The 19,763-nt window shown below is 50.9% G+C and overlaps 6 protein-coding genes across 6 annotated transcripts; 5 read left to right on the plus strand and 1 right to left on the minus strand.

Moving 5' to 3' along the window:
• Positions 1–574: 574 nt before the first annotated feature.
• M431DRAFT_4440 (hypothetical protein) lies at positions 575–1,793 on the plus strand (the record flags this gene model as incomplete). The annotated part of the gene is made up of 3 exons (XM_024915221.1): positions 575–787; positions 873–1,271; positions 1,332–1,793. The coding sequence occupies 3 exons, from the start codon at positions 575–577 to the stop codon at positions 1,791–1,793; spliced, it is 1,074 nt and encodes a 357-aa protein (XP_024775108.1).
• Positions 1,794–2,755: 962 nt separating this feature from the next.
• Positions 2,756–5,369, minus strand: M431DRAFT_113324 (hypothetical protein). Its single transcript, XM_024911872.1, has 3 exons — positions 5,195–5,369; positions 3,737–5,111; positions 2,756–3,668 (listed from the first exon to the last, which is right to left on the minus strand). The coding sequence occupies exons 1-3, from the start codon at positions 5,225–5,227 to the stop codon at positions 3,118–3,120; spliced, it is 1,959 nt and encodes a 652-aa protein (XP_024775109.1). The 5' UTR covers positions 5,228–5,369; the 3' UTR covers positions 2,756–3,117.
• A 1,271-nt stretch (positions 5,370–6,640) lies between these two features.
• Positions 6,641–11,965, plus strand: M431DRAFT_400838 (hypothetical protein). Its single transcript, XM_024914867.1, has 2 exons — positions 6,641–11,413; positions 11,484–11,965. The coding sequence occupies exons 1-2, from the start codon at positions 6,810–6,812 to the stop codon at positions 11,872–11,874; spliced, it is 4,995 nt and encodes a 1,664-aa protein (XP_024775110.1). The 5' UTR covers positions 6,641–6,809; the 3' UTR covers positions 11,875–11,965.
• A 2,107-nt stretch (positions 11,966–14,072) lies between these two features.
• Positions 14,073–16,175, plus strand: M431DRAFT_140602 (hypothetical protein). Its single transcript, XM_024912613.1, has 2 exons — positions 14,073–15,784; positions 15,854–16,175. Exons 1-2 carry the CDS (start codon positions 14,241–14,243, stop codon positions 15,963–15,965), a joined length of 1,656 nt encoding a protein of 551 aa, XP_024775111.1. The 5' UTR covers positions 14,073–14,240; the 3' UTR covers positions 15,966–16,175.
• Positions 16,176–16,601: 426 nt separating this feature from the next.
• On the plus strand, positions 16,602–17,425 carry M431DRAFT_82765 (hypothetical protein; the record flags this gene model as incomplete). The annotated part of the gene is made up of 2 exons (XM_024923212.1): positions 16,602–16,732; positions 16,795–17,425. The coding sequence occupies 2 exons, from the start codon at positions 16,602–16,604 to the stop codon at positions 17,423–17,425; spliced, it is 762 nt and encodes a 253-aa protein (XP_024775112.1).
• A 1,167-nt stretch (positions 17,426–18,592) lies between these two features.
• Positions 18,593–19,705, plus strand: M431DRAFT_83899 (hypothetical protein; the record flags this gene model as incomplete). The annotated part of the gene is made up of 2 exons (XM_024923367.1): positions 18,593–18,960; positions 19,078–19,705. 2 exons carry the CDS (start codon positions 18,593–18,595, stop codon positions 19,703–19,705), a joined length of 996 nt encoding a protein of 331 aa, XP_024775113.1.
• Positions 19,706–19,763: the final 58 nt, after the last annotated feature.

Raw genomic sequence — 19,763 nt, forward strand, 5'->3', positions numbered from 1 at the left:
CTAACTGCTCGCTCCTATTTCCCAGGCTTTCCGCGCAGCGACTAGTGCACGCAATGCCTCCAACCTGAACCTTCAATCTCACAGTCCACGCCACTTTTCCTCCTCCGTACGCAAGCCATCCTGCTCCTCCCCTCCTCCACCTCCCATCTACTTCTCAGGAGAGACAGCAAAAGAAAAAGCACCCGTCGAGGAGCTTGTCCACTGCGTCTTTTGCGTTTCTAGGTTGTCGCTCGCTCTTCTACCCCGCCTACGCTTTTTTTGTCCTGTCTTGTAGGTTTCAAGGCGTCGTCTGTCTACCGGCCGGCTCGCCTCGCTTTCTTGCTCTCTTACAACCTTTTGCCCTACGAATTAGACTGTATACGAGCACTCCGCACGCGACTCCTTCGTATTCCTCTCTTGCTCTCCCGGTCCGTCAGCCTTCCCAGATCCGGCCGGCAATCCACTACCGAGTTCTCCCCCGTTTCAGCTTGTCTGAATTATGCTGGCAGGGCTACTTTAAGCCGCTTGAGCGCAATACGTAATCTCCAAACCTCAACCTCGCACACCACGTTGCAACGACAACAACTCGGCCATCATGTCTAGGCGCTCCCAAGACGTCGCTCTCCTGTCTCCCGACGAGCAGGATCTCAAGCACGATCTTGAGTCCGGAAAGATCCAGAGTGAATCCAAGGACCAGAACATTGACCATGAATACTCAATACCAAGCGCCGTCAAGTTCACCTGGCTTGGAACCTACTTTTTATTCTCTCTCATCTTGACGCTCTACAACAAACTTGTTCTCGGCGTGGTATGTCCATGGCTCTCGCCTACCTAGATCATCTCGGTCTACGTTTGCTCTCTGTTGGGTACTAATACTGATTTCGCAAATGTAGTTTCACTTCCCATGGCTGTTGACCTTCCTCCACACCTTGTTCGCCAGTCTCGGAACATATGCCATGCTGCAGATGGGCTATTTCAAGCTATCACGCCTCGGTCGTCGCGAGAACCTTGCCCTCGTCGCATTCAGCGCCCTGTTCACCGCCAACATTGCCGTCTCGAACCTTTCCCTCGCCATGGTTTCCGTTCCTTTCTACCAGACGATGCGCATGCTCTGCCCAATCTTCACCATCATCATCTTCCGCGTGTGGTACGGCCGAACATATAGCACAATGACATACATGTCTCTCATTCCTTTAATCATTGGTGCCGCCATGACCACCGCCGGTGAAATGAGCTTCTCGGATGCCGGCTTCATCCTAACCATTTTGGGTGTCGTCCTCGCCGCTCTCAAGGTACGTTTTGAACATGTCTCAAGTTTCACTGGAATGAATAAGGCTAACCACGTGTACCAGACGGTCGTCACCAACCGATTCATGACCGGTTCACTGGCCCTCCCGCCCGTCGAGTTCCTTATGCGCATGTCTCCCCTTGCTGCGCTCCAGGCTTTGGCCTGCGCCACGGCTACTGGTGAAGTGGCTGGCTTCCGCGAGCTTATCAGGACCGGCGATATTTCTATTGTCCCTGCAACTGCTTCTCTGGCCGGCAACGGTTTCCTGGCACTTCTTCTCAACATTTCGTCCTTCAACACCAACAAATTGGCCGGTGCTCTTACCATGACTGTCTGCGGTAACCTCAAGCAGTGTTTGACTGTCATGATCGGCATTTTCCTGTTCAACGTCTCTGTCGACTTCCTCAATGGATCGGGTATGGCCGTCACAATGGTGGGCGCCGCCATCTACAGCAAGGCCGAGTTGGACAACAAAAACCGAAAGAAGCAGCAGGAGGCCGCCTTCAAGCCCACCGAGCAGAGGTAGCGACCATTTGGCTACTCAACCCTTTTAAAATTTTGGCATATCCCTTTTCTTTTTCTTTAATTGATGATATACTACGAAGATGGATATTTGAGAAACGCGCTTCAAGTAATCGGTGGGGTTAAGAAACCAGCCCCCGCTCATCACCTTGCTGCGAGACGGAGATGCTTCTGACGCCTGAACGGGCGCCATGTTTTAATATACACATTTGTCTATTCGCTGTCGATCGTCGGCAGCTACAGGAAGATATATTAGTGGGTTGCGAAAGTTGTCACCATCAGACGGGACATGGCGTTAGGGAGATGTGAAACTGGCAACGCAACAAAAGAAACTTGTGTATCAGCGGGTGTTGTGCGACAAGAAAAAAACTGTCTTTAGGATAGCTTGGGGCATGACTCTTTTTTTTCGCGTTTAATATTGGTTATTTTTTCTCACCCTTTTTTCTATTTTCTTATAACAGCACCATTATGCGGTTCTACGCGATACATATATGAAATAGATGAGAAACTCGAAAGAATTAGAGAATACCGACGCTTGCATCTTAATGGACGTGATAATCTCAGCCGGGAATCGGCAGATGGGAAAACGCCACAATTACCAAAATGCAATTTGCACCTGCATGAGCGCGACGAGCTATTGAACGGGTTTCAAAACTAGCGTAAGGGCTCCAAAAATGGCCCCTCTCCTTTTTGGGGGGTTGTCTTTTGTTGTTGGACGCGCCGGGAGGGAAGTTTTTCTTCATGGAACCCGGAAAAATTGGGAATTGGGGAGGGGCTTGCGTAATTGGTGCCGATAAGGGGTCGGAGGGACGGGGATTGTTTGGTGCGATGGGGGTGTACTGTAGAATTTTCTGGTATTTGTTAGCGGGTTGTTTTTAGTTTGTTGGTTCGTAGGGCTGATGATGGTGATGCTGTGTTACATAGATTGTATGAAGTATGTTAAATATGTATATATTCACAGCGTGTGGTTTGTTAGATGCAGTGTAGCTGGATATGCGGTATAGATGACATGTAATGGTGTCTTGTAATGTGCTCTGTATGCCCATGGGTCATCAGTATTATAACGGTTTTGTACTATATTAAAAAGCTATCAAACGCTGATAGACCTCCAGCCCAACTCCATGAAATTCATCCATCGCTACCAAATGTCTAGGCTGCATTTTACAGACAGCTCAAGAGAATAAATAATGCACCTATAAAATTCTGCATATTAGTAGGCAAGTAAACACAACGCCAGAAGAGGTACGGAGAGCTGCAAAGCCCGGCAGCCCGAAAAACCGCAGGCACCATCAATCCTTTTTCACACAAGTCCGCACAAGCAAATCAAATCAATCCACGTCTTCCATCTGACCGTCATACCGCGATCCCGAGCCGCTGCCTTGTCTAAGATGCCAGATGCCACGCCTTACATCTTCAAACGTGGCCTGGTCCTCCAAGCCTAGAGCGCGGGCTAACACCTCAAGATCGCTCGAGCCCAAGGCCGCATGTTTTGTCCCGTCAACCGGCATCGATAGCATAGCAGGGTTGCCATTAGTGCTCCACGTCACGTCAGATCCAGAGCATTTAGTTCCGTTGTTCCCGCCCTCTTCATCATTGCGTTTGCTCTTCTCGAGCATGGCGAAGCGTAGGCCCACTTCAGTAACGGTGACGAGGATGCTCAAGACGATAAGAGCTATGATGATCCATGTGATGTAGCTCATCTTGGCATCGGCATCCGAGTCGGCGAGAATCTCTGCGAGATCTAGGAATACACGGCAACGCTCGTTGAGGACTTTGATACGAAGGTCGATTTCGAGGTACTCGCGGATAGCTTCATACAATGGATGCAGAGTAGGCTCAGAATCCCAAAAGAAATTGGGCACATCCAGGATATTTGATGCTATTACGGCACGTTAGCTAAAGTTTCCTACTCAAGGCAGATAGGTAACGGGAGGAGAATGCACATACAAAGATTAATATCCACGCGGCTCTTAAACAGGCGGCCCATGATCTTGACGATTTCAGCCCTGGTCATGCCTAGCTCTCCTGTCAAAGCCAGTGTCTTGGGGACGTGCTGCGCATCAAGCATTGTCTCGCTCATCCTCTCCTCAAAAAAGCACAGCTTGGTACTTTGCGCAATTGCGTGGCTAATGGTCAACTTGATCATATGATCAGATCGAGGCAGCAACGTAATCATGTCGTTGAATATTCGCGGCCGCTGCACATCGGGACTATATTCGAAATGGAATTCTTCAGTCTCGTAATCGCCCTGGTCCAAGGGTCGTGAAAGCAGGTTGACACCGTCCTCAGCATCGGCAAAGGTAAGATCCGCGAGAATGTCCTTTTCTTGGTGCTCCGTAAAATTCCAAAACACAACCACTCCGTACGAGAAGACGAACATCTCTGCAAAGTTCTTTGCATCAGGCGCGAGGCGACTCATATGGGAGGCAATGCCGTCGTCGATGGGAGGATATGAGCCTTGCGGTGACAAAAGGCCATCGCTGGGCGGTGAAGAAGGGTCGGCAAACGCAGAAGGCTGTCTCTGGCCATTGCTAGAGTCTTCGGAAGCAGAAGTATAGGCGTCGTGGTCAAAATAACCCTCGTGGTGATCTCGCTGTTCGCTACGCTCAATTTCCAAGTCCAGCACAGTTTTTCCTGTTCCGGGCGTCTTCAGTATCGGTCGACTGCGTACTCTATAGCCTTCAATCCCGTTCATCAGCGGAAGGGCATATATGGCATAAAGACAATCATCATAGAGCTTGGTCTTTGCCTCATGTTTCTTCCTCAAAAATTCCGCCGTCTCTTTCGTCTTGAACGCTTGCGCAGTGCAGTATGCCGTCAGTCGACTGACTTTGTCCGTCCTCTGCATTTTGGGTAGCCGTTCTGCATAACTCTTGCCACGGATACCGCCCCTTTTCCGAAGCACATCCAGCTCCTCGTCTCTCAACGGCTTGCGTGTATCATCCTGTAAAATCAAATTGATCGCTGCCTCTCCCTCAAGTTCCTCGTCTTCTTCATCCCGTTCATCGGTGACAGGCAGCAGGACGAGCTTTTCGCTAATTTTAGTAGTTCGCGAGGGGATCGGCTTGCCGGTGCGAGATGGGAGGTTTGGCAGGCCGCCGGCTGTGATGCGTCGGTTGCCCGAGGGAAGGCCGCCAGAAGTATGCGGCCTCTGTGTTGGCATCGGTGGCCCGCGAGGCTGGCCCGAAGGAATCTGGGAGTCGTGCTGGAGAATGTTGTCAACCGTCATGAATCGCATCGGCGTCCGTCCAGGGGCACCAGACGATGTGCCCGGGCGCCGTGGCGATCGTCGCTGGTCCGCCCTCTCTCTTGCATCCGTGACCTAGTTCGAAAAATAGTCAGTTAATGGCAATTCGTTGCATCAATCAATTGAGCGCTTCTGAGCTCGATGGCTGTCTGACGTACCAGGACGGAAGGTCTCTGTTGCTTGGCCGACATGATGGGCACCGACGCGGCTATGGCGGATACAAAGACGATTTCCTGCCTCCTCTATGCAATGAAGTGATGCGAGCGGCCGATTCCCCTGAGATGCGAAAGACACGGAGCCGTCAATTCAATTGCTGTGCAAAGTTGAGCCGCGTCTGAAAGTTTGACGAGAGGTCGCCAGCTTTGCTACTAGCGGCGATGGTGACCTCATACTTGGTGCAGCCCCAATTTTACATGCACATGTTTATGCTTTACCGTTAGCCAGAGCTACCCTGGAGCTGCGAGGAATTTACATGTTTTGCTACTTTCCAACTTCTAGCAGGCGCACCTTACTGAGACGAGAGACGAGGGATGACAGCCTATAATAGAATCAACTATTTATTCGATGGCAAAATCTCTTCTTACGGATGGATATTTCCTGTCTATGGTTTTAGAGGCAACTTATACATATGGGTCCCGGCGCGTACCTACGAAAAGTGGCACCGGCTGGGAGTGGATTGAATGTCTTTGGGAATCTTTGAGCTACACCTGGTCGGTGTCATGTTGGCCAATAGCACATGAAACACACCGTAAGTTTGGTGAGATCATAGGCCGCTGGTTTTAGAGTTGAAGGCGTCTCGATTGGCTGCCTAAGGGGGGATTTGCCGTTATGCTTGTATATAGGGTCGGGCACATGCTTTGAATACCTTTGCGATGCTTCTAGATTGGAACTTGTCCAGCAAACTCTTATCCCTTTCTGCAGGACATCCTGATGTACATATTCAACAGGTATTTGAGCAGGTTCGTGTGTGTAAAGGCACCTAGTCGTAGTTCTCCAACCCTGTCCGGAACTCAGGAGCATCAACCGAGAAAATCATCTTCCCCACCCCTATTCCAGAATCACGCCGGGAAGCTTGGACTCTGTCATTAAAATCGTCATATCGGATCCCTACTCCATCGTTTTAGATAGATTTGCCTCGTGATTTACCTGCAGAAGCATGTGCATAATGCAAGCAAGCAAAGCAAGCATGGCTTACAGCGGCCTTGAGGGCGCCGCGCTGGTAAAAACTGGAGACATCGGGCCATCTCAGCCAATGACACAGCCCCAAAGCCAGCGTTGCTAGGCGGTTGTCCCGGCTGTTTGTTTACATTCGCTGCCCAACGGCAATGCAGCTTTAATGCAACACAGACCCCGCGCTGTGGTTATCCCCTGCTCTGCCGGCGCTTCCAGGTACTTACTGTAGCTGCTAGCACAGGTAAATATTATTGCTGCTAGTCGGCGGGAAAATCAAGAAAAGAAACCAAACATCCATCTGTGACGGCATCCGCATTGCTGGAGCGGCATCTGGGCTCAAACTCGGACTCGCACACACACCAGCGGCTCCTTTTGTTGACACTGGGCCCTCCCCACGCGCATGTCTTAAAAGTCTATCTGTCTTGCCTCGCGCCGGTTGCTCGCATTCCTTTCATCTTGAACCTCCAGCCGTCGCAGGAAGGATGTCTTGATAGCGCTGCACAGAGTTTTCTAATACCCCCCAGCAAAAACACAACCAGAGACGCGGTATAGGTGCTTACTCTAACCTCAGCCCTACTGGGCGAGACAGCATCCGCCAACATGTCGTCGTATCGAAATAGTCCCCGACGAGACTCCCACGCCATCGATCTGTCTGCCGCCAACTCCAACATCAATCGCAACAACTCAACAACGTCATCGGCATCCTCCGGCTACTCCTACACCTCTGACCACAGCGTCCATAGCCAGTCCACGTCCGCAAGTAGCATTTACGGATCAGTTGGCCACAAGCGCGGCCAGAGCGATGTCATATCCAGAGCACGACTCTTTGAGACTGGCGACTCGAGCGGCGCCGGTTCTGGCAGAGGCCAGGATAACATATATGGCTCAGTCCGGCAATCGCTTCGCCCGCTGCCGCGAACCCCAACTGCCTCTTCCATCGAAGCCCCAGCGACACCACCTCACGGTTCCAAGCAGCCGCGCGAGAGAGGCCAGAGCATAGACATTGGCCGATTGTCACTGTCCCAAAACGATGGCGTCGCCTCGCCCACTGTGCCTTCGCGACCTCTGCCAGCACGGCCAAACTCCATGTACATGTCTCGAGGAGAGCCTGCGATTCCAGAGGATGCAGTCATGGCGCCGACGCATCATGGCCATTCTCACTCCCACAGCGCTCATATAGCACGCCCTGATCTTGAGCGGCTGGGTCGATCTTCTACAAGCCAACTCCGGACGCTCTCACAGCTTGCAAAATCCGAGGACCCGGAGGATTTCAAAATCAACTCGCCTGCACAGGAAGTAGTTGGACTCCGAGGCCGGCGTAGGCTGCAGCGTACCGATAAGACAGCTGGCCGCGCCAAGACAAACTATGGATGGGAAGGGCGCAATTGGATGGACAAGCAGCGTAGGTTCCTTCAGGCGTACGAATACCTTTGCCATATTGGTGAAGCCAAGGAGTGGATCGAAGATGTCATCCAGCAGACTCTCCCACCCATTGTTGAGCTGGAGGAGGCATTGCGAGATGGCGTTACGCTGGCAGAAGTGGTAGAATCTCTAAACCCCGAGCGACGTTTTCGGATATTCAGAAACCCAAAGCTGCAGTTCCGACACTCTGACAATATCGCCATTTTCTTTCGATACCTGGATGAAGTGGAGCTACCCGACCTCTTCCGTTTTGAGCTTATAGATCTCTACGAGAAAAAGAATATTCCCAAAGTCATCTACTGCATTCATGCTCTAAGTTGGCTCCTCTTTCGCAAAGGAATTGTTGATTTCCGCATCGGCAACCTCATCGGTCAGCTGGAATTCGAGCATCATGAACTGGAGGCAATGCAAAAGGGATTGGATATGCTTGGAGTTAACATGCCCAGCTTTGGCAACATGGGGGCTGATTTCGGCGTTCCTGAGCCGGAACCAGAGCCGGAGCCCGAAGAAACTGAAGAGGAGAGGATCGAGCGCGAATTAGCAGAGAACGAAGATGTCATCATCGACTTCCAGGCACAGCTTCGTGGCGCGCTGCTCCGACTGAAGCTTGGAGAGATGATGCAAGGATTCTGGGATGAGGAGCAGTGGCTCATTGACCTGCAATCAAGGATACGAGGCAACTTTACCCGCGAGGTTATGAACTATCGAATGCAGATGAGACAATCCGCCATTCTCGTCCAGAGCCTTGTCCGCGGATTCCTTGTCCGGAGGGGGCTCAAGAAGAGTGACCAAGCCAGGAAAGCTGCAGAGCCTGCTATTTTGGCCTTCCAGAGCATGCTTCGAGCACAAAAGGCACGTAACGAGATGCAAGGTCTCAAGTCTACGCTGTCTCGTTGCGATGCCCCGATTAGGGCAATTCAGGCCATGTCCAAGGGCTTTCTGCTCCGTAAATCTCAAAATGTGCAGCAGCAGGAGACAAAGAAGGCCGCCAAAGAAGTCCAAAATCTTCAGGCGCTTGCCAGGGGAATGCTGACGCGATACAAGATCAGCAAAGACCTACGCCAACTTGAGGAGCACACCCCAATGGTTGCTAGCCTTCAAGCCGCCGTCAGGGCTACACTGGTCCGGGCAAGAATCGAACAGCAACAACAAAATCTTCACTCCTTCACAGACGTATTCACTTCCTTACAAAGTGCGATCCGCGGCCGCGCTGCCCGAGATGAACAAGAGGTTCTCAAGGCCGAGCTGGCCCAACATGTACCCGCGATTGGACAACTTCAGGCTGCAATGCGAGCTGCCGCCGCGAGGAGAGAAATCACAACCCGTCTTGACGACCTGAAAGATAACGAGCCTGCCGTTATTGAACTCCAAGCACATATTAGGGCCATGTTTGAGAGGCGCAAGGTGTTGGCAATTCAGGACCAACTTGATGCTGAAGAACCTGCAATCATCGACCTGCAAAGCCACATCCGAGGTTTCCTATGCCGTCAATATCACTATGCCTTGCTAGATGAGCTGTCATCCCATGATGCAGAGACCGCCCAGTTCCAAGCCATCCTCAAGGCCATGATGGAGCGTGCAAGAATTGACGACCTACTTACTGAGCTCCTTGAGGAAGAAGATTCCATTGTCATTTTCCAAGCAGCTGCCAAGGCTTTCCTCGTTCGACTTCGCTTCGAGGAGAAGAAACGATTTTACGAGGAGAATATGAAAAAGGTTATCAAGATCCAGAGTTTTGTACGTGCCAAAGTGCAAGGCGAGGCTTACAAGAGCCTTACTACGGGCAAAAACCCGCCCGTCAGCGCTGTCAAGAACTTTGTGCACCTGCTCAACGACAGCGACTTTGACTTCAATGAAGAAGTCGAGTTTGAGCGGATGCGGAAGACGGTGGTCCAGCACGTCCGGCAGAATGAGATGTTGGAGCAATACATTGATCAACTGGATATCAAAATTGCTCTCCTGGTCAAAAATAAGATTACTCTCGATGAAGTCGTGAGACATCAGCACACGTTTGGCGGAACCTCGATGGGTCTGCTGGCTAACTCTACCATCGCGTCAACCAACCAATTTGATCTCAAGGCACTCAACAAGAGCTCCCGAAAGAAGCTGGAGTCTTACCAGCAGCTGTTCTTCAGTCTTCAAACGCAGCCCCATTATCTCGCCCGCCTGTTCAAGCACATTCGCGTGCAGGTGACGGCTGAAAAGGACAGCAGGCGCATTGAGCTTCTTATGATGAGCCTCTTTGGTTACGCCCAGAAGCGACGAGAGGAGTACTACCTTTTGAAGCTGATTGCCCGATCAATACGAGAGGAGGTTGAAAGCACAACGAGCGCGTTGGAGTACTCTCGAGGTCATTACTTTTGGACCAAGCTGCTTGCTAATTACACACGGTCTCCCCGGGATCGCAAGTATCTCCGGTCTCTCTTGGGACCCTTGATTCGCGACAACATCATTGAAGACCCGGCACTCGATCTGGAGAGTGACCCTATGCAAATTTACCGATCTGCCATCAACAATGAGGAGCTGCGGACAGGAAGGCCCGATCACCGGCCTCTAGACGTTCCCCGCGAAGTTGCCATCCGCGATCCGGAGACGCGACGCCTCTTCATCGACCATTTGCGAGACCTGCGAGAGATTTGCGACCAGCTGTTCTCGTCTTTGGAAGAGCAAGTGCATAAAATGCCCTATGGTCTCCGATTTGTCTGCAGCGAGATATTCCAGGCTCTGCGCCAGCATTTTACGCGTGAGCCGCCGGAAAACTTGCTGCAAATGGTGTCCCATTGGCTGTGGAAGTTTTACCTCCAACCAGCCGTCACCATGCCCGAAAACGTGGGCGTCATTGACAAGTCGCTCAGCCCACTTCAGAAGAGGAACCTGGGCGAGGTTGCCAAAGTAGTAGGGCAAATTGCTCTGGGTCGGCCATTTGGCGGCGAGAATATCTATCTTCAACCCCTGAATGCTTTCATCGGCGAATCCATCGAGCGCCTGCAGCAGATCACCAATGACCTCATCAATGTGCCGGACGCTGAGAGAACGTTTGACATTGACGAGTTCAACGATCTTTATGCGAAAAACAAGCCTACCTTGTACGTCAAGATGTCGGATGTCTTTGCCATTCACAATCTGGTGGCGCAAGAGCTTATGGTCATGGCTCCCACCCGGGATGACGTCCTGCGCGAGATCATGCAAGATCTGGGCAGCGCCAAGAGCAACGAGAGTGAAATGAGTGCGGCAGGATCTGCGGATATTCAAATGTTCCTGACCCCCAGGCTTCACGATCTTGAAGACCCCGAGGCGGATATCAAGGCTTTGTTTATGGAAACAAAGCGGTGCGTTTTGTACATTATCCGAGTGCAAACCGGAGCCAATCTGTTGGAGATTTTGGTAAAGCAGATTACGGTTGAAGATGAGGAAAAATGGGAAGCACTTCTGCGAGAGGATTTTGCGGACACCAACTCGCGAGGGGCGTATTCAGATACTAAGATGGCTGACATCACCTCTATGTCCTACTACGATCTCAAGCGAACGGCTCTGGAAAACATTATGCAACTGGAGCAGATGGGAAGGATTTCAAAACAAAATCAGTACCAAGACGTGCTCAACGCCATTGCCAGCGATATCCGGACCCAGAGCCGCAGGCGTGTTCAGAGACAGCGAGAATTGGACGGCGTGCGCCTGACGCTGGCCAACTTGACTGAAAAGGCCAAATATCTGGAGCAGCAGCGTAAAAGCTACGATGATTACATTGAGCAGTCAATGAAGACACTTCAGAACAAGAAGGGGTAAGTACATCCTGTTTACGTATTATGTTTTGTTAAGGCAATGAGAAGCTAACGGTGAGATGTAAAATAGACGAAAGAGGTTCCTCATGCCCTTTACCAAGCAGTACAACCATCAGCGAGAGCTTGAACGCAGTGGCCGGGTGCCAAAGTTTGGAAGCTACAAGTATAGCGCGCGAGCACTGTCAGAAAAGGGCGTTTTGGTGTCATGGAGCGGAACGGCCGACCGCGAATGGGACAAGATTGACATCACAATCTCGTGCGACCAGGTCGGTGTGTTTGCCATAGAGGGCACGCGAAGTCATATCCAGATACCCGGAGCAACAGCTCAAGTACCGATTGAGGACATGCTTCAGGCACAGTTTGAAGCGCACCAGTTCATGACGCTGTTTGAGGGCGCCCTCAAGCTCAATGTGAACCTGTTACTGCATCTTATTTACAGGAAGTTTTACCGTACGCAGTGATAAAACAGCAACACCTGATGGATGGGATTGGACAGGGGCGGACAGGAGCCGCTGATGGTGTGGTTTTCATTCAAGGAACGTTGGAGCGAGGCGAAACTGTATATGCGCGGTGTTTGACGGAGTTGGGATTTTGCATTTTTGAAAGACTGGCTGGGCGGGATTTAATATATCCAGGGAAACTACTACCTAACTATACATGACTGAATATGCGCATGCAGCTTATGGACATGGGAAATGATGAGGAGGGAGGCAAAAGAGGAAGAAGGGGGAGCCAGAGTTCTAGAGGTGGAAAATGGCGGGCAGGCTGACAAGGGTAAGGGTATGATAATCGTCATCATCATTGTCATCGGTTACATATAGTAGATTCTCTGCTGTAGGATACTTTTTCTTCTCTTGTATTTGCTTTGCTCCGATGGCGATGAGTGTTGGATGGGGGATGGGAGTGGCTGTTTGGGTTGAATATAAGAAGTGATGAGTAATTCTACGTATTCACTTAATCGATTATATGCGTGTGTATCGGTGTATAAGCGATGGCGAGTGAAACCAATGGCGTGTAAGTTGGTTCTTTTGAAAACATATATCGGATCGTGATCATCTGGTATAAGTTTCAAAGTAATCTCGTGAGCTGACAGAGTAAGTGTTGTGGTATCTACTGTAAGCTTTTACATGTATCGGATAGGCTCATAAGTTTGTATATATCAAGTTGAATAGAACTGAGACTCGATGATAGTCGTGTAGATCTTCATCCCGACCATGCCGCACTCGAGTCGGAGTTGGCGGTGAGTTTTTCATAGTCTTGACCGAAACAGCTGACTTTGACGCTCATCTCTTGAGTCTGAGAGGCGGTCAAACAAAGAGTGTTTAAAAACATTGAAGTCATGAGGTCGTCGTCAGCGTATAAAACGTCTCTCAGCCGGTCATTGTGATCGACAGAGAGTTGGATCACTATATATATTACATAGTTGATTGGACACATAACACAGTCAATGCGGACTTTCAGGGTCCTTTTTGCTTCTAACAGAATCAATACGAAAAGTGTGTTTTGTCAGCTCCCATCGCCACAAGCTAGTCGTTGGCAGTGGTGGTTGTTTTTTCCCCCACATGCAGCAAAGCAATTAGCTTATACAGTCTTCGGGCGAAGAAGATTATACGGTGCTTGTGTATTGGTAACGCAGCAGCAACGCGTTTCCGTCGCACGCCTACAGAGGTCTAGATCACGCAATCGGTGGGAATTTTGGTGAAATTACGATGGCAAGTGGGAACAAAAAAAAAAAAGAGGGAACAATTCTTGGAGACGTGGGGAAGAAAGCATTGACCAACCAGAGGATGGGCGATGCCGAATTGAGCAGTTTTCCAAGGGTCCTGAGGGGGAAAGATAAATAATAAGGAAAATTAATACGGAGTAGTACATAAGTGCGTATCTTCTAAATAACGCTTGTGATAATGGGATTATCTGGCGCTTGCGCAGGGGAGATTGGGCTTGAATGCTGGCGTCCATGTGACCCGAAATGGGCTCGGCAATAAGACAGAAGGGCTTGCGATAAGCGTTGTTGTTGGCTGGACTCTTCGGGTCGTCGCTTATTGCATTGAGGCTACACAAAAACAAAGACGGGAGAGAAAATGAGAACGAAGGGGAACAGACGATGACAGGGTTGCAACCCACGATAATGCTCTGCCACCACATAGTTTTTTGTTCTGCTGTGTCAGTCAGCCTCCCACCACATCGGAGCAGCTGGAATGGAACACGGCCACAAAGTCTGTTTGCCTGATTAGCCGCTACTTTCGAGGTGCTGGCGGTGCTGCAACACAAACAGAGTCTGACGGATCTAATTTTATGCACCAAGGTGAGGTGAGGATGCATACAGTGTCGAGAGAGCTACAAACTAGAACTAGTAGCTTCCATCTCCGTATGCAGTCTCTTGCGTGCTCGCGTGATGATGCCATTCAACGCCGGAAGTCGGGGCTCTTTGTCTTCTCCACATAGGCTAGCAATATTCATATAAGGATGGGCTGGATGCGAGACGCACGCGCCAGGCTTGGTTTGTGAACAGATTTCTTTTTTTTCTTATCTGCCTTCTTCCACGAAGAGAAGTGCGTCGTGTGCATGGTTTATCAAATCTTTTATATAATACTGGTGGATTTTAAGTGAACAACAATCTGATATCACGTCTCACCTCTTTACTTACTCTCCCGTCTTGGTGCCACTTCATCCCGTGTCTCAGACCTTTGGAAATACTAGCACGATAAGACTCAGACAAAAGACGTATTATTGTCTTTTCTTTTCTTTTCATCTTGACGGCACATCTTTATTTGCAACTATAGTGAAAAAACATATCCTATTCGGTGCTGTCAAAACTACAACCGCCATGGCTCCCGATCTCAACACGCTGCCGCGCTCAGAGGCGCCTCAGCCCACCGCCCACCCAGAGCAGAAGCCAAACATTCTCTACATCATGGCCGACCAGCTGGCGGCTCCTCAACTCAAAATGTACAATCCAAATTCTCAGATCAAAACGCCCAACTTGGACCGTCTGGCGGCTTCATCCGTCCAGTTCGACTCTGCCTACTGCCCTTCACCGCTCTGTGCGCCCTCAAGAATGAGCATGATCTCCGGCCTCTTGCCCATGAAGATTGGCTCTTACGACAATGCCTCTCAGATCAACTCCGAGGTCCCCACGTACGCGCATTACCTGCGCTCAAAGGGCTACCACACCGCTCTGGCGGGCAAGATGCACTTTGTGGGCGATCAGTTGCACGGCTATGAGCAGCGTCTTACCAGTGACATTTATCCGGGTGATTTTGGCTGGGTTGTGAACTGGGATGAACCGGATACTCGTCTCGAGTGGTATCACAATGCTAGCTCGATTCTTCAGGCCGGGCCTTGTGGACGGAGCAACCAGTTGGATTACGATGAGGAGGTCATGTATCGCAGCACTCAGTATCTCTGGGACCATGTTCGCGAGGGACCTGACAAGCGCCCTTTTGCTCTGACTGTTTCTCTTACTCATCCTCATGACCCTTATACCATTACGAAAAAGTACTGGAACCTGTACGAGGATGTGGATATCGAATTGCCCAAGGTTCGCATCGCCAAGGAGAAGCAGGACACTCACAGTAAGCGTCTTCTGAAAGTCTGTGATCTGTGGGATCTGGAGTTTTCAGACGAGCAGATCAAGAGGGCCAAGAGAGCGTACTACGGATCCGTGAGCTACGTCGATGACTGCATCGGCAAGCTGCTCGAGACGCTCGAAGACGCCGGCTTGATGGACAACACCATTGTCATCTTCAGCGGCGATCACGGCGATATGCTGGGCGAGCGCAACCTCTGGTACAAGATGAGCTACTTTGAGTCGTCTGTGCGAGTCCCCATGCTGGTCCACTATCCGAAGTGGTTCACCCCTCGCCGCGTGCCGCAAAACGTCTCGACGCTGGATCTGCTGCCCACGATCTGCGACATCATCGGCACCAAGCCTGCATCTTTCTTGCCCATGGACGGCGTAAGCATGATGCCTCACCTACTGGGCAAAGAGGGAGGCGGCGATACGGTCTTTGCCGAGTACACGGGCGAGGGAACTGTTCGCCCCATGATGATGATTCGACGAGGAGACTGGAAGTACATTACTTGCCCGGCTGATGAGCCGCAGCTGTTCAACCTCAAGACGGATCCCCTGGAGCTGGACAACTTGGCGCGCTTCGCTACCGGCAAGATTGAGCCGCAGACGGAGGCTGAGAAGGAGGCCAAGGCTGTGTTTGAGAATTTCGAGGCTGAAGCAAAGGCCAAGTGGGACTTTGATGCCATTACAGAAAAGGTGTTGCAATCTCAGCGAAGCAGACGCTTGGTGTGGGATGCGTTGAGCAAGGGGGCGTTTACAAGCTGGGACCACGACCCAGTGGATGATGGCAGACAAAAGTGAGTATCTTGATCTGTATTTGTCATGTTTTGATGTACTGGATTGCTAATCATTGTTCGTTTTTAAAGGTATATCCGATCAAACATCCCGCTGGATGACTTGGAGAGGCGTGCGAGATATCCGTTTGTGGACTCGCAGGGATACGAGATTTCAAAGACGGTCAATTCGACTCGGAGCTAAGCATCAGGCTTTGTTTTTTCTCAATCTTTCCTTTTTCTTCTTTTACAGCATGCCACTTGCCATTATGAGCATCAGATTGACTCTTACTTGACTTTACATTGGCGGGGGCATACATAGCGAAGGGACTCTTGTTGGCTTGATAGGCATTGTTTGGAGTAACGCTTTTTGGATGAGCATTGTAGTTGGAAATTAAATTTAAATATATCATGGAAAAAAAAAAACTAAAAAATATTAAAATATTATATCTATACCTTATAAGAATGCCGTTTATGAATACTCACACTTCAGCCAACAGTTAAAAACTGCCTTATATAATTTCCTGCAAAGCTTCATTAGTGGCTGCCCCCACTTGGTTACCACCACGGCAGGCACCATGCCTAGCGCCTGCCCCACGAGAGCGTGTTGGTACCTGTACTTGAATAATAAATTCAAACTCAACGTCACTGCTAAAAGTAAACTTGCTCTCCCTCATACTGCAATTCTACTTACTTTTACATTGTGCCACGTATCCAATTCTTACAAACACGTCTTGCTTGAATCCTCACCTCTGAACTGAATCCCCTCAGCAACTGCAACCAGGAAGAGCGCCGAGAAAGAGACAAATCGCTTCAGCTACAAAACCAACAGGCGCATACGATGGCGACGCTGGGCTTGGACGACGACGAGCTCAAGTCGGTTGAGCAGACACTGGCTCGGTTGGCACAGCTCTCGAGCAGCATACAAAGCTTAAAGATGGACATTCTCAAGAGCAATCCACTTCCTCACCCGTATGCTTGCCCCCCCTCGTTGCGCAATGCCTGACAGCTCTAACGGTTTCACTCTGGTGCAGCTCCTCATTACAAGCCTCGGCCCAGATCCTCCAGCGTAACCTCCAGACGGTATTAGATAATCTGAGCGAGAACGCAGAACTATTCTCGCGCATCGCCGTGCATCCATCGACAAACTATCCCGGACGAACACAAGAAGGCGTCTTGACCCAGCTGCTGCGGAAGAAGCTAGAGCCAGATGTGGAGGAGCTCGTTTCACAGGGACGCGAGACGGCGCGCCTAGCTACGCCTGAGGGCATTGCGGAGCTACAGAGCATATGGGACGAGCTACGGGAATGGACACATGACAGGATTGCCAAATATGTCAGAGAAGAGGCCGGCGATGTCTACACCAAAGAAGAGAGGGAGATGGGCGTCGATAAGGTGCGCACAGGACTGAGAAAAGGTCTGGACGAAGAAAGCGACGAAGAAGACGACGAGGACGAAGACGAGGATGAGGACAATGATGACGCCATGGACGCGACGAATGATCAAGCAAAATCGGCGGCGGTGGGTAGGGGACCTGAGCCGGAAACTCTGCTTTGGTTTGCGGCGCGAGGAGATTTCGACGTGCCGCGGAATGTTGAATACGAGAGAAAATCTGGGGGGAAAAGGGGATATGAAGGAGTGAATATACCGCCAGGCTCGTCTTAGGCTGACGACCTTGACGGCTTGCTTTCCAATGTTGCTGAGTGCCTTGCTTCTTTGACAAGCTCAGACGACGAATCAAACGATCACCCATAATACTGGAGGTTATGGAAGTTATCTTGCTATGGCAATCATGGCGACGGCGATCCGGTATTGGTGTTAGATTTGTACGTGTCTTTTTTCTTTCCCTTTTTCTATTAGTGCGAGCGGTTGCTGGAGTTCCACGAACACGGTCAAGTCATAGCGTCCGGTCCCTGAATAATATGTCATCGAAGGTGTTCAAGCACAGGGATAAGGCTTGCAGAATGCAGCTACGAAGCACAGCATTGGCCCTATGAGATTAAGGCGGCAACGTTGCCCCGGAATTACACATTAATTTGTTTATTTCCTTTTATTTCGAGCCCATGACGTATCGAGATCAACCGAGGCGATCGAAGCGAGCGGATGTCAGACGACATCGCAGGGCTGGATTGATCCTCTGGTTGGAGCGATAAGGATGATGGTCAATCAGAGCGCGCATTGGGATGCAAGGGAGCCCGAAATGGTCGGATGTGACAGCTTCGGGCCAGCTGAGGAGCTGCATGTGTAATCGTGACGTTCCCCGCAAAGACTTTAAACTTCCCCTCCATCCCGAGGCGAATTGATCCTCTAGTGCTCTTCTCATTTCTGATTTCTTGAACCTTGTGTGCCATGAGCTCATCGCTGAGAGCAGAATCCCACCTGTCAAAGCTCTAAAAGCCAATTACTTCTAATATCTTCACCAATAGGCCCAGCAGTAAGCCGCCACAGCACCGGCTAGTGACAAGATATAAGATCAGCCAGCTGACCGTCCACCTAGTGCTCACATTGCTGCCATGTTGTATAACGCATATTGGTATGTTGTTTATTTTCCCCTCATCCTTCAGTCTTACTCTCCATTATCTATGGGGTGAGAGGAGGCTTTTTGAGTAAGACCAGTAAAGGCCGTCTTCCTCGGAAAGACGGAGAGAGGGCTGCAAAGAGGACGAGACGGAAAATTTACTTAAATCCACGCCTCATGCCATTTTACCTCTTTCCATCGCCATGACTTTCAATTTTTTAAACGGACTGCAATTTTCTATGGATATAAACGTACAGGATACTCATGCGATTCATCTAGTCATGGCGGGGGCGGAGTATGAGTACTGTCCATTCATGTTTTGGTACCCGCCTGCGGTGTGCTATTACAAGCGGTTCGGGCCTGGAATTGATGAAGACGACACTAATGCGGCCGTTGCAACAGACGGGAAGGATATCCAGCCATACGCCGCTGGTGAGGGAAACGACTCGAATGCCGTCAACGGGGCAAACTCGTCGCGCTTCTTATCTCTCCCGGCGGAGGTGCGGCTGAGGATCTACTACTGGGCTTACAGGATGAGTCCGATCCAGCCCAAGGAACTGGCGGCGGGATATCCGATCCCGATGCTGTGCCGCTACGTGCTACACCCGCTGGACCCCGATCTCGAACAACAGATAGAGCTAGAGATTGAAAACGAACAGACCATTATAGAGCTCGCGAAAGAGTCCAAGTGCTCAGACGGTAACGCTCAGAAAGAAGGCAGTGAGCAGAAGGAAGGCGGCGGGCAGAAGTGGGAAAAGATGAGGGCGGAGCAGGACAAGAAGAAGCTCATCAAGGACAGGCTAAAGGAGAGAATGCGGGAGCTCAACATGACGACGCCGGGCCTGCTCAGCTCGGACCGGCCGCTGGCGGGGATGCCGGCGAGCCTACTCTGCACCTGCCGGCAGGTCTACTTTGAGGCGCGCGAGATTCCGTTTGCCAACAACGAATTCGTCTTCCTCAACTGGTTCTCCTCGGGGCTCAACGCGGCAGCGGCCGTGACCAAGTCGCAGCGGCCGTGGCAGCGCCTGGCCATGCGGTACGCGCGGCTGGAGCTGATGGCCGAGGACCTGGCTCGGAAGGCGGCCCTGAGCAAGTGGGCGGAGCTGTGCGGCCCCGGACCGTCCGCATCGTGGACTCGGGGGCTCCGGGGCCTACGGTTGAAAATTGTGGGCCAGGTCGGCAGGAGGAGCGAGGAGGCAAAGGACGACGACGAGTTTGTTGACGGGCTAGAGGAGGTGGGCGGTGCCAAGCGATGGGTGGAAGAAGGGCGGCTGGCGGAAATGGAGAATCTGGAGAGATTGGAGATTGAGATTATCAAGAACTCGTGGGGGACTATGGAAAAGATGGCGTGGTGTGCGGCTGTTGAAGAGGCGTTGAGGGAGAAGGGGTCCAAGGCGATGGTTGTGAGCATGGGCAGGATCCTGTGATCCAATGGTTTTGGTTTTCTATATACAGACACTCATAGTTCTCATACTGGTATGGACG

This window comes from Trichoderma harzianum (assembly GCF_003025095.1).
Source record: "Trichoderma harzianum CBS 226.95 unplaced genomic scaffold M431scaffold_5, whole genome shotgun sequence".
Classification (NCBI taxonomy): domain Eukaryota; kingdom Fungi; phylum Ascomycota; class Sordariomycetes; order Hypocreales; family Hypocreaceae; genus Trichoderma; species Trichoderma harzianum.

Excerpts from the sequence above, each read along its gene's own strand:
- M431DRAFT_140602 (XM_024912613.1), top strand. The coding sequence starts at position 14,241 with ATGGCTCCCGATCTCAACACGCTGCCGCGCTCAGAGGCGCCTCAGCCC. Across the intron at positions 15,785-15,853 it reads GTGGATGATGGCAGACAAAA|GTATATCCGATCAAACATCC; the intron begins GTGAGTATCTTG and ends TCGTTTTTAAAG.
- M431DRAFT_113324 (XM_024911872.1), bottom strand. The coding sequence starts at position 5,227 with ATGTCGGCCAAGCAACAGAGACCTTCCGTCCTG. Across the intron at positions 5,112-5,194 it reads AACAGAGACCTTCCGTCCTG|GTCACGGATGCAAGAGAGAG; the intron begins GTACGTCAGACA and ends TTTTCGAACTAG. Across the intron at positions 3,669-3,736 it reads CCGCGTGGATATTAATCTTT|CATCAAATATCCTGGATGTG; the intron begins GTATGTGCATTC and ends GTGCCGTAATAG.
- M431DRAFT_400838 (XM_024914867.1), top strand. The coding sequence starts at position 6,810 with ATGTCGTCGTATCGAAATAGTCCCCGACGAGACTCCCACGCCATCGAT. Across the intron at positions 11,414-11,483 it reads ACACTTCAGAACAAGAAGGG|ACGAAAGAGGTTCCTCATGC; the intron begins GTAAGTACATCC and ends GATGTAAAATAG.